The following is a 14,628-nucleotide window of genomic DNA, read 5'->3' as shown; positions in this document are numbered from 1 at the left end:
TGCTGTCACTGTGAAGAGTGAAGATGATGAAGAGGAAGCTCAGTGCTCACAGCTTCATCAGAGCCAAACTGAGGAGAACAGAGAGGCAGAGCCTCCAGCCAGCAGCTCCACTGAACAGATGAAAACAGAAGCTGATGGAGAGGAAGCAGCCAGGAACTCAGATCCAGCTGCTGATTTCCAAGCAACTAGTGAGGGCCAGCTCCTCTCTTCACACTCTTCTGAAGCTGAGACTGATGACAGTGATGACTGGGAGGAGAGCAGAGAGCCTCAGTCAGGTTCAAACCCACAGAGTGAACTCCTTTTCAGTGATGATGGATCTGATGATGCAGAGAAACCATCTTCCTGCTCTGTGAGCAAGAACACAGGAGAGAAACTGTGGAGTTGCTCTCTTTGTGGTAAAAACTTTAAACGAAAAGGAACTTTTACCAGACACATGATGATGCACAAGAGAGAGAAACGGTGTAGCTGCTCAATCTGTGGGAAAGGTTTTACAAGGAAACGTGAACTAAACACCCACATGAGAGTCCACACAGGAGAGAAACCGTTCAGCTGCTCAGTCTGCGGTAAAAGTTTTGCACTGAAAGGAAACCTTAAAACGCACATGCGAATTCACACCGGAGAGAAACCATTCATGTGCTCAGTCTGTGGGAAAATTTTTGCACATAAAAATAATTTTACCAAACACATGAGAGTTCACACAGGAGAGAAACCGTTCAGCTGCTCCATCTGTGGCAAAAGTTTTGCATATAATCATGACTCCAAAAGACACATGAAAGTCCACTCAGGAGAGAAACCATTTAGCTGCTCAGTCTGTGGTAAAGGTTTTAAACGGAAAAGTAACTTCAATACCCACGTGAGAATCCACACAGGAGAGAAACCATTTAGCTGCTCAGTTTGTCGTAAAGGTTTTACACAGAAACACACTTTCAACTCACACATGAGAATCCACACTGGAGAGAAACCATTTAGCTGCTCAGTCTGTGGGAAAGCTTTTATTGATAAAAGTGGCTTAAAACAACACATGAAAGTCCACACAGGCGAGAAGCCCTTCAGCTGCAGTGTGTGTGGCAGAAGTTTCCGATGGCGCTCAGATGTTAGCAGACACGAGTGTGCTGGTTAGACACATCTGAATGCCGCTCACACACGCATGTTGTGATAAGGCAGCCAGCACTGCTGTCCAGTTTGCTTTTATATGCCACAGCTTGAAGGACAGAGAGCAAAAACCAACACATTAATTACTAGAAGTAATAAAAACTAATTCTTTACTTCTCAGATATCAGCATACCCCACTGCTATGTTTTCTCTTAGTTGATATTTTGCTTTATTTTCTTTTTCACACCATTCTGTGGTATTCTTTTGTCCATATTTATATTATATTGATCTGTTGTTTGTAATTACTTACTCTATTTATTACTTTTGAAATTAGGAAATGCCCCAACTGTAGCCACATTTAAAACTAAGTTTAAGGCTCTCTTTTCCAGTACTTTTAATTAATCATTTTTATTAATACTTTAATGTATTTTGTTAATTATTTTTTGAACACATATCCAATTCTCTACTTTTATTTATCTTATTTTTGTATTTTTTACTTTTTCCTCATCTTTTGCCTGTAAAGCACTTTGAAAAACCTCCGGGGATGATAAGGTGCAATGTAAATAAACTTCACATTCACAGGCAATGTCAGAAGGTCATATTTCCAATGTTGATGTTTATTGGTGTTCAAGTGCCAAAATATTGAGTAACCATAGCAACCTGGAAAACATGGCAGAAACTACAAACCTTTTCAAATCCACTGTGGCCCCTCAAAGCTGATCTTACCTGGATGACAAAAAAGATTTCTTTGATAACCTGATTAATGGTAATATCAATATGTTCCTTTGTGGGATAAATTAAACCAATTTCTATTATAATTATTAGAAAATTAAAGAACAAAAGATCAGCTGATATAAATTATATTGATGGTATTTATTAAACAAGTTATTGATTCTATTGCAAGACCCTTGACCCAAATCTGTAATCAGTCTTTTCAAAGAAGTGTTTTTCCAAACAATATGAAATCAGTAAAGGTAAAACCAACATTAATAATGAAGATAAGTTTAACATGGATAATTATAGATCAATTATATTGAATTATAGAGTCAACATCAATATGGATTCAGTGAAAATGGAACTACTGCCCATGCAACACTGGAGATGGTGGAAAAAACAAAGGAAGCTGAAAGTGATAAGTTTTCTACTGGTATTTATTTTGACCTACAGAAGGCTGTTGATACTATAGATCACAGCCAGCTATTTAGGAAATTGGAGAAGGATGGGATAAGAGCATAGGCGTAATTTATGGGGGGGATGGGTGGGTTGCAACCCACCCAATAATCCAAACCAGCCACGACAACCCACCAAATATCATATCATAATTATTTATAATGATTAAATATTATAAACACAACAATGTGGTACATTTTCTCAGTTTAGCATTAAAAAATAATATTATTGCAGCAATATTATTGCCCGAGTCTGTGTGGTTTCCATGGCAACACGATATGTTTCACTGAAACCCACATCAAAAGCCTCTGTCAACTTTGTTAGTCTGCACAATGGAATGAACCTGGTACGGCCCAGTCAACGTCTTGGGCCGTCAGATGTCTACAAGACTACCTGAAAAACACCGGGCAAACAGCTGATTTCTCTACTGTAAGTAAAGAAGAGCTAAACAAGATCCTCCGTGAATTTTATGGAGCTTTAATTTCTATCATAAAAAGAATTAAATGCCTCAGGGGAGTCAGCACCACGGACAGTACCTGCCTCAGCAGATTCAGCACCACGGACAGCACCTGCCTCAGCAGATTCAGCAACACGGACAGTATCTGGTAACCAACAAAATAAAATGTATAATCAAAATGTATTCATACTGTGGGCATTTTGCTCTCAAAATATCAAAGTTTTTTGCTAGTATTCTCTCCATTTCAGCGGAAAGCATGAGATCTGACGGTAACTAGTCCTTGTCAGCCAGACAACTCGGGACTTATCATGTTTTCTAGACATCGCGATTTTCCAAAACTGAATAAATACCACACACAGCAACAAAAAACTGCTCTGCTAACTCAATCATGTTGTTACTAGAATATCCACTGGAAAAAAATGTTTTTCTCATGGACTGATAGTTATACTTCTGCCGACGTCATTTTTAATCTAACAGGTGCCGTGACAACGACTCAGCAGCACAGTTTATCTTTATCTACAACCAACTTATATGAACAGTTATATTTAAATACAGGGTGCTGCTTTCCAGTGTCGGTGCCAGAACAAACATCTGTCTTTTAATAAACTCACCAGCAGATGTTTTATTTCAGCTGGAGGTGTGTCACTCCAATTTAACGTCAGCTCTGATTAATGTGGCTAACCAGCAAAAGTAACAGTAACCAGTAAAATTAAGGCTGAACAGCGTTATATAATTTCAACCCCACCTTTCGGGGGCCACTCACCTTTTCAGGCTGTTATCAATTTACCTCTGAAATAAAGATGACAGTTTTCACCGATGTGTTGATTTATTAAATGTTCACTTCAGTGTACAGATGCAAACAAATTGACAAATTAATTAAATCAATGGCCTAGGCAACTCATAAAGACTAAACAAATGAATAACGATTAATAGGCTGATTAATAACTGGTAACATTAACACAATAACAAGAACAAAGTTACAGCAGCACATCTCCGTGGAAAATCTTACAGGTACTGTCCGTGGAGCTGAATCTGCTGAGGCAGGCGCTGTCCGTGGTGCTGAATCTGCTGAGGCAGGTACTGTCCGTGGTGCTGAATCTGCTGAGGCAGGTACTGTCCGTGGTGCTGAATCTGCTGAGGCATTTAACCCTATAAAGCCTGAACTATGAAAGGATTGGCAGAAAATTCCAATTTTTTGAAACTGAACCCTTTATTTAGTCCTATAACAAAATGTAAAAAAAAATGACAGTATATATAAATATATATATATATATATATATATATATATATATGACAGTACTTGAAGTGCCAATGGTATGGTCCAAGGTGAACAGGAAGTGTCCAAAGGTATACAACAGTATTTTTGGTCAAGTATTGATTAAACTGAAACGGAATGTGTTATCTGATAACGTCTATCATATATGATAGAAATGGCTTTGTAGGGTTATTTCTCTTTATTATAGAAATTAAAGCTCCATAAAATTCACGGAGGATCTTGTTTATCTCTTCTTTACTTAGAGTTGAGAAATCAACTGTTTGCCCGGTGTTTTCCAGGTAGTCTTGTAGACATTTGACGGCCCAAGACCAGTGTGCAAAATAAGGGGGAGCAAAGGGGAGCTCAGCTCCCCTAGTAGTGACATGAGCTCCCCTGGCTGGAAACATTGTGAAATTTTGGTGGAGTGGTGCCTGCTTGGTGCCGGCCAACATCGCACGATGTGCGTGGCCAACCGGTCAGGTCTGACAGATCTGGTTGATTATTATTATCAGTTGATTATTGATTGTGCAATGCCGCGATTCGCAGTTAATCGCGCTGTGCGACAAAACTCACTCTAGAACCATGTTGGGAAAAGGAAAAAAAGGGACAGTAAAAGCTTTGGTTGGGTAATGAATCAGAAAACAAAAGAAATTGAAATAGCACATTTAAACATGAGTCAGACAGTACCATTGCCAGCTATACCACCTTGGATATTGCCAAATGCCACAGTGGATTTCACTCTACTAACACAAAGCAAGGACAGAAAGGGTGTTTATAATTTTCAGACCATTCAGATATACATAGAAGGTTATAGCAATTACGTTAAGGTATATACAGATGCATCAAAGAATTCAGTCAAGACAGGAGTAGCGTTTATTGTCCCAGAGTTTCACGTCACAGTAGGGAAAAGGATCAGTGGGGAAGTGTCTGTGTACACAGGGGAAATGTTGGCAATATTATTAGCAATGCAGTGGGTGGAAGAAATAAGGCCACTGAGAGCAGTGATTTGTTCAGATTCAAGTTCAGCACTAACCAGTTTACAAAACAGTCAGTCACACAGTAGGTCAGACATTTTGATCGAGATACAACAAACACTATACAGAATACAAATGATGGGGATTACAGTGGTGTTTTTATGGGTACTGGCGCACATTGGGGTGAAAGGGAATGAGGAGGCAGATAAGGCTGCGAAAGAAGCAACAAAAAGCAGAAATACTGAATTGGAAATTAATATTAGTAAATCAGAAATCAAGAATATAATTAAACAAAGATTGAGGAGTAGATGGCAAAAGCAATGGGAGGAAGACAGGACAGGGCGTTGGTTTTACACAGTACAAAGGGAAGTGGGAGGAATGAGAGCTACAAGACAGAACCGAAGAGAGGAAACAATAATATCAAGACTTAGGTTTGGACATACTGCACTTAATAATACATTAGCAAAAATGGGAAAACACAATACAGGGGAATGTGGGAAATGTGGGCAACAAGAAACCATAGAACATGTAATGACACATTGTCAGGGGTATGAAGTAAACAGGCAAAAATGGATTAAACAGCTTAAAGACAATAAAATGCCATTTGACATCAGGACAATATTACAACAACAGTCAGGGAATAAGAGTTATGAGTTTATGTTTGAGTTTTTGAGAAGAAGTGATTTAATTAGGAGGATATAACTTTATTTACTTTATTTATTTTTATTTAATTGTATGGGGAGGTAGTCATACTGATCCACACTCCAAACCAGTAGGTGGCGGTAATGCTACTATTCAATGTTTGCCAACCGCCAATAAAACCCAAGAAGAAGAAGAAGAAGAAGAAGAAGAAGAAGAAGAAGAAGAAGAAGAAGAAGAAGAAGAAGAAGAAGAAGAAGAAGAAGAAGAAGAAGAAGAAGAAGAAGAAGCGGCCGCCATGTTGAGTTGTAGTTTGCGGTGGAAAGTGTCTGAGAGAGGAAGAGAAGTCCATCTGCTGTGTGTTGTGGAAATAAGTTTGCAGCCATAAGTGCAGCCGTCCGTGCGTGTGCGCGTCCAGGAGCATGTAAGTGCAGCTGTGTGATGTGTCTGTGCGCTCTGACTGAATCTCGGCGCTGTGAATCTGCTCCGTGTGGAACCAGCCGTTAGCATCCAGAGCGCTAGCCGCATGCTAACAGTGGGAGCAGCAGGCCTGATGGGGAAGCAGCGGCTGTCCGGAGCTCACATGTTTCAGGCCCGTTTCCCCCGCCGGAGCTTCGGGGTAATTTTACGGGGCCGTGGCCGTGTCTCCACCGCCGGAACTACCCCGAAGGAGAGAGTTCAGGAACCTTTACAGGTTGCGCGACCATGACCGGGGCATCAAAATGCGTGTTGTTAAAAAAGCCTGTTGTTAGCGTTAGCTCAGGTCCGCTAAAGCTAACGTTAGCGCCGCTAAAAATGCCGGCTAAAAAGCCTGTTGTTAGCGTTAGCTAGCACGTTAGCCTTAGCTTGGTAATCTTGGCCGTGCTGCTAGTAGTCCAGTCATTTTTATGAAAAAACCTAGGACAAATTGCAAGAGAAGCAAACTCAACTGATTCTGTATCCTCAGTTTGTCCTGAGTGAGGGGAAAAAAAAGTCCCAAGGAATCCCATTGGTGGAAAGTTTTGAAAATCACCTATTTATGACCACATATTACCAAAAAACACTGTTTTTAACACACAGGGGAAAGGGGTTCAACATTTTACTTTCAGATATCACTATAAAAATTCACAAGTTGATTACACACACTAAGACAAGAAAAAAGGTCAATTACAAGTTCTTTGAATTATTCTGTTTACACATGCATATCACACATTATCTGATTTGATATGCATTAATAAGGAATATAAGGAATAAATGCCAGAACAGACATTTAAACAGTGAATTAAAAGGTTACTATATATTATGGAGGACTAAAAGGGACAGAATGAAATAAATAAATACATCTTTAAATAAATACTTAAAAGTGTCATTAATTAATTAAAATGGGAATTAAATAAATAAATGTGTCATTAAATAAATAAATGTGTCATTAAATAAATAAATGTGTCATTAAATGTGTCATTAATTCATTAAAATACCAGTTCATTTAATGTAAAAACATATATATAATTATTTCATTATTTATTTAATTATTTCATGGACCGGTGTTGCAGTGCTTCATGAATTAATTTTATCTGTCAAACTCACCCATCAAAGTCAGTGGGCGGATCCTAACACCTGATTGGTTACCCGGCACAGCAAGCCAAGACGGATCGACTTCAGATAATCGATTGATGCAGAGCAAGTAAACATATTCTAGAGTGAAAGTTTTTAACTGTTTTGCTTAACCCAGACGCTCAGGTTGCATAACCTACAGCCGAGAGACTTTACTAAACATCAGGTAAAGCATGCTGCAAGAACTGAGGCTCTCTGCTTTGATGTGGACACACTACGCCAGCACGGGATTTTACCTGCGTCTACACCGGCCGTCACCAGGGAGAGGAGGGAGCGCAAGCGGTGCGAACGTAAACAAATGAGGGGGAAGAGAGCCGGGAACCACGCTAGGCTACAGGCTAAAGGCTAAAGGCTACGGGCTACAGGCTAAAGGCTAAAGGCTACAGGCTAAAGGCTATAGGCTAACCCCTCCAGACCAGCAGGACTGTGGCTCTTGCTCTCTAATGTTCGCTCCCTCGACAACAAGCTGGACGAGCTACGCTTGCTAAGACACCCGCAGGAGAGAGACTGCTGTGTGCTTGCTTTTGCGGAGACATGGCTCCATGGAAACATCCCATCCCTGCAGGAGTAGAGCACTGAACATTGGCAGAGACCCCTCTCACCCGCTCCACAAATACTTTGAGCTGCTTCCATCAGGCAAACGGTGAAAAGCAAAACCGCTAGAATGAGCAACAGCTTCCTCCAGAAAGCTGTTAGACTTTTAAACTGCTGACTTTACCATCAGTCGGGGATCCTAAGTGAATAACTCTATCTCATTTTGTGTGCACTACTGCTGTATGTGTAGCTTAATGACAATAAAGCTTGATTTGATTTGATTTGATTTGATTTGATATTCTGACACACTTGGTGGCGCAACCTTTACTTGGTTCAAGCAAATGGGGGATTTGCAGGAGCAAATGTTACTGCGGTGCGCGATGCGTGCTAGATAGGTGCAGCCACAAAATGTCGAGAAGTTGCCCAGAACTACTCAGAGAAGCAGTAACTTTAACTGGAGAGGCTCTCAGCAGAACTCCTCCGGCTCCGGCAGACTTCCAGGCTTCAGACCTAAGCAATCGATTGGGCTAGATTCACGTTAGTCCCGCCCACTGACTTTGATGGGTGAGTTTGACAGATAAAATTAATTCATGAAGCACTGCAACACCGGTCCATGAAATAATTAAATAAATAATGAAATAATTATATATATGTTTTTACATTAAATGAACTGGTATTTTAATGAATTAATGACACATTTAATGACACATTTATTTATTTAATGACACATTTATTTATTTAATTCCCATTTTAATTAATTAATGACACTTTTAAGTATTTATTTAAAGATCTATTTATTTATTTCATTCTGTCCCTTTTAGTCCTCCATAATATATACAGTAACCTTTTAATTCACTGTTATATAGTAACCTTTTAATTCAAGGTTACTTGAATTATCATAAATAGGTGATTTTCAAAACTTTCCACCAATGGGATTCCTTGGGACTTTTTTCCCCTCACTCAGGACAAACTGAGGAAACAAAATCAGTTGAGTTTGCTTCTCTTGCAATTTGTCCTAGGTTGACCCCAATTTTGGCCTAAAATTACTGGACTATAGAGACGCCTGCTTTCTGTTGACATCACATCACACTGAGTAAACCCAGGAGTTTTTTCAGGCCGCTCAGAGTCCCTACCCCGAGGCAGGGCCGTTTTTTAGCCCCTGTAAAGGTTCCTGAACTCTCTCCTTCGGGGAGGTTCCGGCGGTGGAGACACGCGACAACGGCCACAGCCCCGTAAAATTACCCCGAAGCTGCGGCGGGGGAAACGGGCCTTCTGATTTTAGGGGTGCTAATGTTAGCTTTAGCCAGGGTTGCCAGATCTGTGAGACAAAAGCAGCCAAACAGCGACTCAAAACCAGCCCAAAACCCGCCCAACCGGGTATAAAAACGGCCCAAAAATCAGCCCAATACCAGAACTCAAAATATGCCCATAAAAATCCATATATGTTGCTTTTAAAGTCCAACAGCATTGCTATAATTGCAAAATGCACTATAATACCTATAAAATAACATCATAAACATTAGAGGCAATCTCCCAGGCAAAGGCAATTGAAAATCATTTCAGCTCACCCGTTAAACTGCGGGCTGTCTCCAACATAGAAAAGAACGGGAAAAAACTCCATGAACTTGAACTATTTACAGCGCTGTCCAGTTTCTTTTTAGACATGCTGAGATCCCTCGCCCTGGTCCCTGTCATACAGAACTGTATTGAACAAGGCCAGCATCTCTCTGGTGGGCTCAGACTCCTGGCAGCAGGTTTCATTAGTCATTCAAAATATGAATCTTTATTCATGGGCATTATTCATCATCTGTATGCCACAGGTCTGCCCAAGCCCAACCCGCGGACAAAATTTGTTACCCGCGGCAACACTTAAAAAGTAGCCCAATTTGGCGGAAAAAACGCGGACTTGGCAACCCTGGCTTTAGCGGACGTGAGCTAACGCTAACAGATAGATAGATAGATAGATACTTTATTCATCCCGCAGGAAATTCGCAGTTTTTCAGCAGTATCCACAGATTACAGATTAAATAAAATAAAAAAAGATAAAAAATAATAAATTAATTAATTAAAAAAAATAAAAATAAAGAATAAGATCTAAGTACAACAGAATAAGATCTGAGTACCCAACCCAGTGTGCAAAAAGCAATGTGCAAAAAAACCCAAAAACAAAAACAGAAAAAAACGTGTGCATGGGTGTATAAAATGTGCATAGAGGTAGGTCAATGTGCAAATTTAGAAGAAATATACAGTATACACATGATAAATAGCAGTAAGCAATATAAACACTATAAACAAGGATTATAAAAAAATAGAAATATGAACAATTTAAACAGAAGTATTAACAATTTAAACAGCAGTGGAAAATAACCTAACCTGAGGAACACACGCTCCGACCGAGGTTCAGAGTTAGACACACTTTTTAGCTGGCATTTTTAGGGGTGCTAACGTTAGCTTTAGCGGACGTGAGCAAACGCTAACAACAGGCTTTTTTAACAACACGCATTTTGATGCCCCGGTCATGGTCGTGCAGCCGCCCGGTAACTTTACAGGAACCTTCCTCCTACTCGGCCCTCTCAGTGGAGACACGGCAGGTGAGAGGGCCGAGCCAGAGGACGTTCCTGTAGTAGCCCCTGCCCCCCAACAGGCCTGACTCTGAGCGTCTCTCTGGACATGTGAGGATTCACTGTGACGGCCTGCTGCTTCATGTTGAACAGCCTCTGCCGGCAGCGCTCTGAGGCTGCTGTGTGCGGCGGCTGCTGGCTAACTAGCAGCTTTAGCCTCCAGTAGCCACATTTAATTTGTAAATGTCAAGTTTTCATTGGTTTACTTTCTTTGTTCAGCCTCTGCCCAAACTTGAAACAGGCCTGGTCAACCATAAAGTATGCACGGGACAACTCTTTTCCTCTTTCCAGCTTTTATTTTGTCATAGGAGGAATATCAGGTTGAAAACCTTCAAATGAAACAGAAATTTACAATCACCACTTTCAAAGAAAACAATGTCTTAACTCATTTTTAAACATTTTAAGTAATTTAACTTTAACTTAAATGGTTTTAAAGTGCATATTTGCTTTTTTAATATTACACACATTTCACACGCATTTACCATCAAAACCTTTAAGAATGACAACAACTGTGTAACTCGCAGTATTATACTTTAAACAGAAACTATAAGCCAAAAGAGAAAATCAAATCCAAGCAGGCAACTTGACTGCTGCTCAACATGATTAGCTGCTATTTCATTTGATCATTATATCAAATCATTAACCAGTAACACAGTAAACATTATCAGAGTCCACATAATTAATTCATCCATACCAGTAGCTTCTTTGTGGTTTGACCAAAGCTGAACAGTCTTTCCCTCTGTTGTCTGTTGAAGCCACTCTGAGGCGCAGAGTGATTCTGCTGGAGCAATGCAGGTAGTGATGGGTCGTTCGCGAATGAGTTGATTCTTTTGAACGGCTCTTTGAAATGAACGAGCCAATTCCCAATTTCTTTGTTTTTTGCTTTAATTCACTCTGTAGAAGAAGTCATAAAGCATGGGACTGCAGTATTATTTCAGAGCTGCCTTTTTTTATTTTTTATTTTTTTACACTTGATTTTATTGCTTACAGAAAGTAAGCTAAGTCAAGGAGCTGATCTCCTGTTTTGGTCAAAGCAGCTCAGGTGTACAACATTAGTATTATTATTGTGAGTTTTCAGTCCAAAATGTTCTTAAAATTTGCACTGATATTGTTCTATTCTAATATTTGAAGTTGAAATCTTGTTAAGCTTTTTAAAAGTATTGGATAGTGTTACATATTTTTATAATCTCCTTGTTTTCTCATTTGATACGCGTTATCATGAATTTCTAAAGAAAGACTAAAATTTGCACTACATATTGCAAGGTTTGTTCTTGTTCTATTTTGCACTAAAAGTAAAAGCTGTTTTACATGGGAATTCATTGTACCCTGCTTACCTTTTTTAGGTAAGGGTAAATCCAAAATAGTGATCTTATTGTCAAAGCAGAGGGATGTGGCGCCGCGCCACCCTGTGGAATGTTTACAAATGTCCACACAGACCATTGCCAAATGAAATTATCATTATTTCAGGATAATTCAAACTCAGATATCCCACCAATAGAATATGGGATGTCTAAGTTTGAATGATTCTGATCGAAATATTAACCCACACCATCTTAGCATCCAGTACAGTCTGATACCACCCTGTTAGTCTCATGTGGAATGTTTAGGTCTTAACAGGTTAAAAAAAAATAAATGTAAAAATGAGCCAGTCTTTTGAACGGCTCTTTGAGAGGAACGGATCCTCAAGATCCGGCTCCCTTCAAAGAGCCATAAATCCCATCTCTAACTGCAGGCCGGTGCTCTCACTCAGCTAATGACTGCTGATCAGCAACAGAGTTTCCTCTCCTCAACAGACACACTATGCACTGCTCCACTCAGCCTTCAGGGGGCATCATTACTTTGGACTGGCTGATTTATTTTGACCTTTGACCTTAGACTTGGCTGTGAAAAAATTGGCCATTTGAGGCGCAAATGTAAAACACCCCCCCCCCCCCGCCCCTTCCTTTTTTAATTTTTTTTTTTTTACAAAACGAAATAAATAAATCAAGGATAAAGCACACGCAAAATTGGCTATCTCTAGGCTAAGTAACGTTGGCTAACTTTCCCACCATGCGGTCGTTCAGACTGACAGCCCGAGCAGCAGTTGCTAGGCGACAAGGTAAACTTTCGTATCTGCTACCCACAGAACTTGAATGGATAGAATGGACACTCTGCCGCTCTGACAGTCCTGCTATGTTGATTTGAATGGGAATGTCCATTCTAATCCATCCATAAAAACAGAATAGCAGTATCACAACCTGGTAAGAATGCAGTTTTTATTTGGAACTCTTAACATTCTAAATTAGAAGAAGTAGCCTACATTTTCACAAAAAAATGGGACAGTTCGTGTCCCGGGAAAGAATAGTAATTTTCCGGGGCAGTGCCTCAAAAAAAGAGAACAATCCTGGGAAAACCAGAACGTGTGGCAACACTAGCCTCCAGCTGCAGTCCTGAGGAGTCAGGAGCTCTGTTGTTAGCTTATGTTAACAACATCACTGCTTAATGCTTCCTTAATGGTACCAGCTGTTATCAGTAAGCATAACTGGAGAGAACATCCTTGTGTTGCAGCGCACTGGTCTCATCCTCCCAACCAGCTCCAGCTCCAGTCCGAGCTGTCAAGCCCTCATTACAGAGATCCATGGACAACCAGTGAGTGAGTGCAGCTGATGAAGCTGTGACGAAGCTGTGATGAAGAGATGTCTGGGCTGTTTGGAAGAAGCAGAGCAGAGTCTGAGGAGGAAACGTCACCATCAGCAGAGGACAACAAACGGCATGAGAAGCTGCTGGACGCTGTTTTAGAAGCTGAAGAGCAGATTGACCCAGCAGGTTGGTTAAATTCACTGTTTTCCCCACCACATTACTAATGCGAGGGCTGAGATGATGTGTTTATCTCTCGATTCAGTACTATAACAATACTGGTGTGCTGATTCAACATATAGTATTGTGGTTTGATATTACGATTTATTGCTGTTTATTTTTAGGGTTTTTTTTATAATTAAAGTTATTATTTGCAAACTGTGGTACATAGCTCATGGCAATAACATAACATGTATGGTTCCTGGTTAAAAAAAAAAAAAAAAGAGCAGAGAGTACAAAATCTAATCTTGACAGGCATACATTACATAAGACATGGCAAAGAAACATGGATTTAGACATGTACAAAGATTTGGACTTGGGCCCTAGTTAGATGTCAGATATTCTGTAAAGTCATCCCAACTTCCTAGGACCACAGGCCCTTTACACCGTATTCTAGCCAGCATAACTTCATATGACACAGTTTCAGTCATCAGAACTTTCCATTCTTGGAATGTTGGTCCGCTGGGCGATTTCCATTGTCTCAATATAATTCTGGCAGCTGAGGCTATGCCCACCATCAGCACTGAGTGTGCATCTTTTGTCAATTTAGGTATTACTGTTCTGTCACCTAGAAGAAGACTAGGTAGAAGACATAGACGAGGGGAAGCTGGCAGACTAATTCTTGCCCATTTCTTTAGGTATGTCAGTATTTTATACCAGAAGGGTCTGACTGTAGCACATTCCCATATAAGGTGCAAAAAGGTGCCTGTTTCTATTATATTAGCCCTATCCTAAAAAGCCTACATGGTGTCCAGTAAAAGTGATGTAGAATTTTATATTGAATAAATTTGCCTCTAATTTCCTTGATTTATTTTCCATTATCAGCCAGGATCTGTTCCCAGGTGTCTTTATCAATTTCGCATTCAAGATCTTTCTGCCAAATTATTCTCAGATTTTCACGTGTGCAACTGGTCAGGTAAATTAAGTTATTGTAAAATGCTGATGCTTTGTGGCTGCATGGGGTTTTTAGTTTTTTTGAATCCTCCTCTAGTTTGTGTGTGTAAAGTCTGATGAGGCTGTGGTTCTCCTAGAGGTCACTAGAGGTCATTTTCTACAGCGACGTCCAGTTTGACAAAATGCTCTGCCTGCAGTGAAATGGCCGCTATGGGGGCCAACATCATCACACAGGAATCAAATGTGGCTCATTGAATCCACAAGAGTCTCAGCTTTCCGGTCAAAGCCAACTGATGCAGCTCCAAGACTGTTTAGGCCCCAGTCTGCACAAACACACCTAGTGTGATGTTATACAACCGTACGTACTTGAGCCTGACTCCGATCCCAAACCATAGACAAAGCCGGCATTGTGTTGCTATGGTGATGGCGGCGCACATGGACGCAGTGGCCCCTCCAGGGATCAGCGAGAGTGAAAGTTTCAAATGTTTTGCTTACCTCCGACGCTCAGGTTGCATAACCTACAGCCGAGAGACTTTACTAAACATCAGGGTAAAGCATGCTGCA

At 40.3% G+C, this 14,628-nt stretch overlaps 2 protein-coding genes across 2 annotated transcripts in view; both read left to right on the top strand.

Moving 5' to 3' along the window:
• Positions 1-6: 6 nt before the first annotated feature.
• Positions 7-12,971, top strand: LOC115369169 (zinc finger protein OZF-like). Its single transcript, XM_030065738.1, has 4 exons — positions 7-1,118; positions 5,692-5,895; positions 6,088-6,206; positions 12,909-12,971. The coding sequence occupies exons 1-4, from the start codon at positions 119-121 to the stop codon at positions 12,969-12,971; spliced, it is 1,386 nt and encodes a 461-aa protein (XP_029921598.1). The 5' UTR covers positions 7-118.
• Positions 5,883-14,628, top strand: part of LOC115369167 (zinc finger protein 569) — a 64,975-nt gene continuing 56,229 nt past the window's right edge. The window contains exons 1-2 of the mRNA XM_030065737.1: positions 5,883-6,011; positions 12,909-13,140. Of these exons, the coding sequence (XP_029921597.1) occupies positions 13,011-13,140 (130 nt within the window). The 5' untranslated portion in view covers positions 5,883-6,011; positions 12,909-13,010. The remainder of the gene's footprint in view (positions 6,012-12,908; positions 13,141-14,628) is intronic.

This window comes from Myripristis murdjan, chromosome 12 (genome assembly GCF_902150065.1).
Source record: "Myripristis murdjan chromosome 12, fMyrMur1.1, whole genome shotgun sequence".
NCBI lineage: Eukaryota > Metazoa > Chordata > Actinopteri > Holocentriformes > Holocentridae > Myripristis > Myripristis murdjan.
This window is presented reverse-complemented; position numbering and strand designations above follow the sequence as displayed.

Bases quoted from the DNA above. Each gene is read 5' to 3' on its own strand.
- LOC115369169 (XM_030065738.1), top strand. From the start codon at position 119: ATGAAAACAGAAGCTGATGGAGAGGAAGCAGCCAGGAACTCAGATCCA. The intron at 1,119-5,691 runs AGACACATCTGA...TTGTATGGGGAG, and splicing joins CAGACACGAGTGTGCTGGTT to GTAGTCATACTGATCCACAC. The intron at 6,207-12,908 runs GTAATTTTACGG...CCTCCCAACCAG, and splicing joins TCCCCCGCCGGAGCTTCGGG to CTCCAGCTCCAGTCCGAGCT.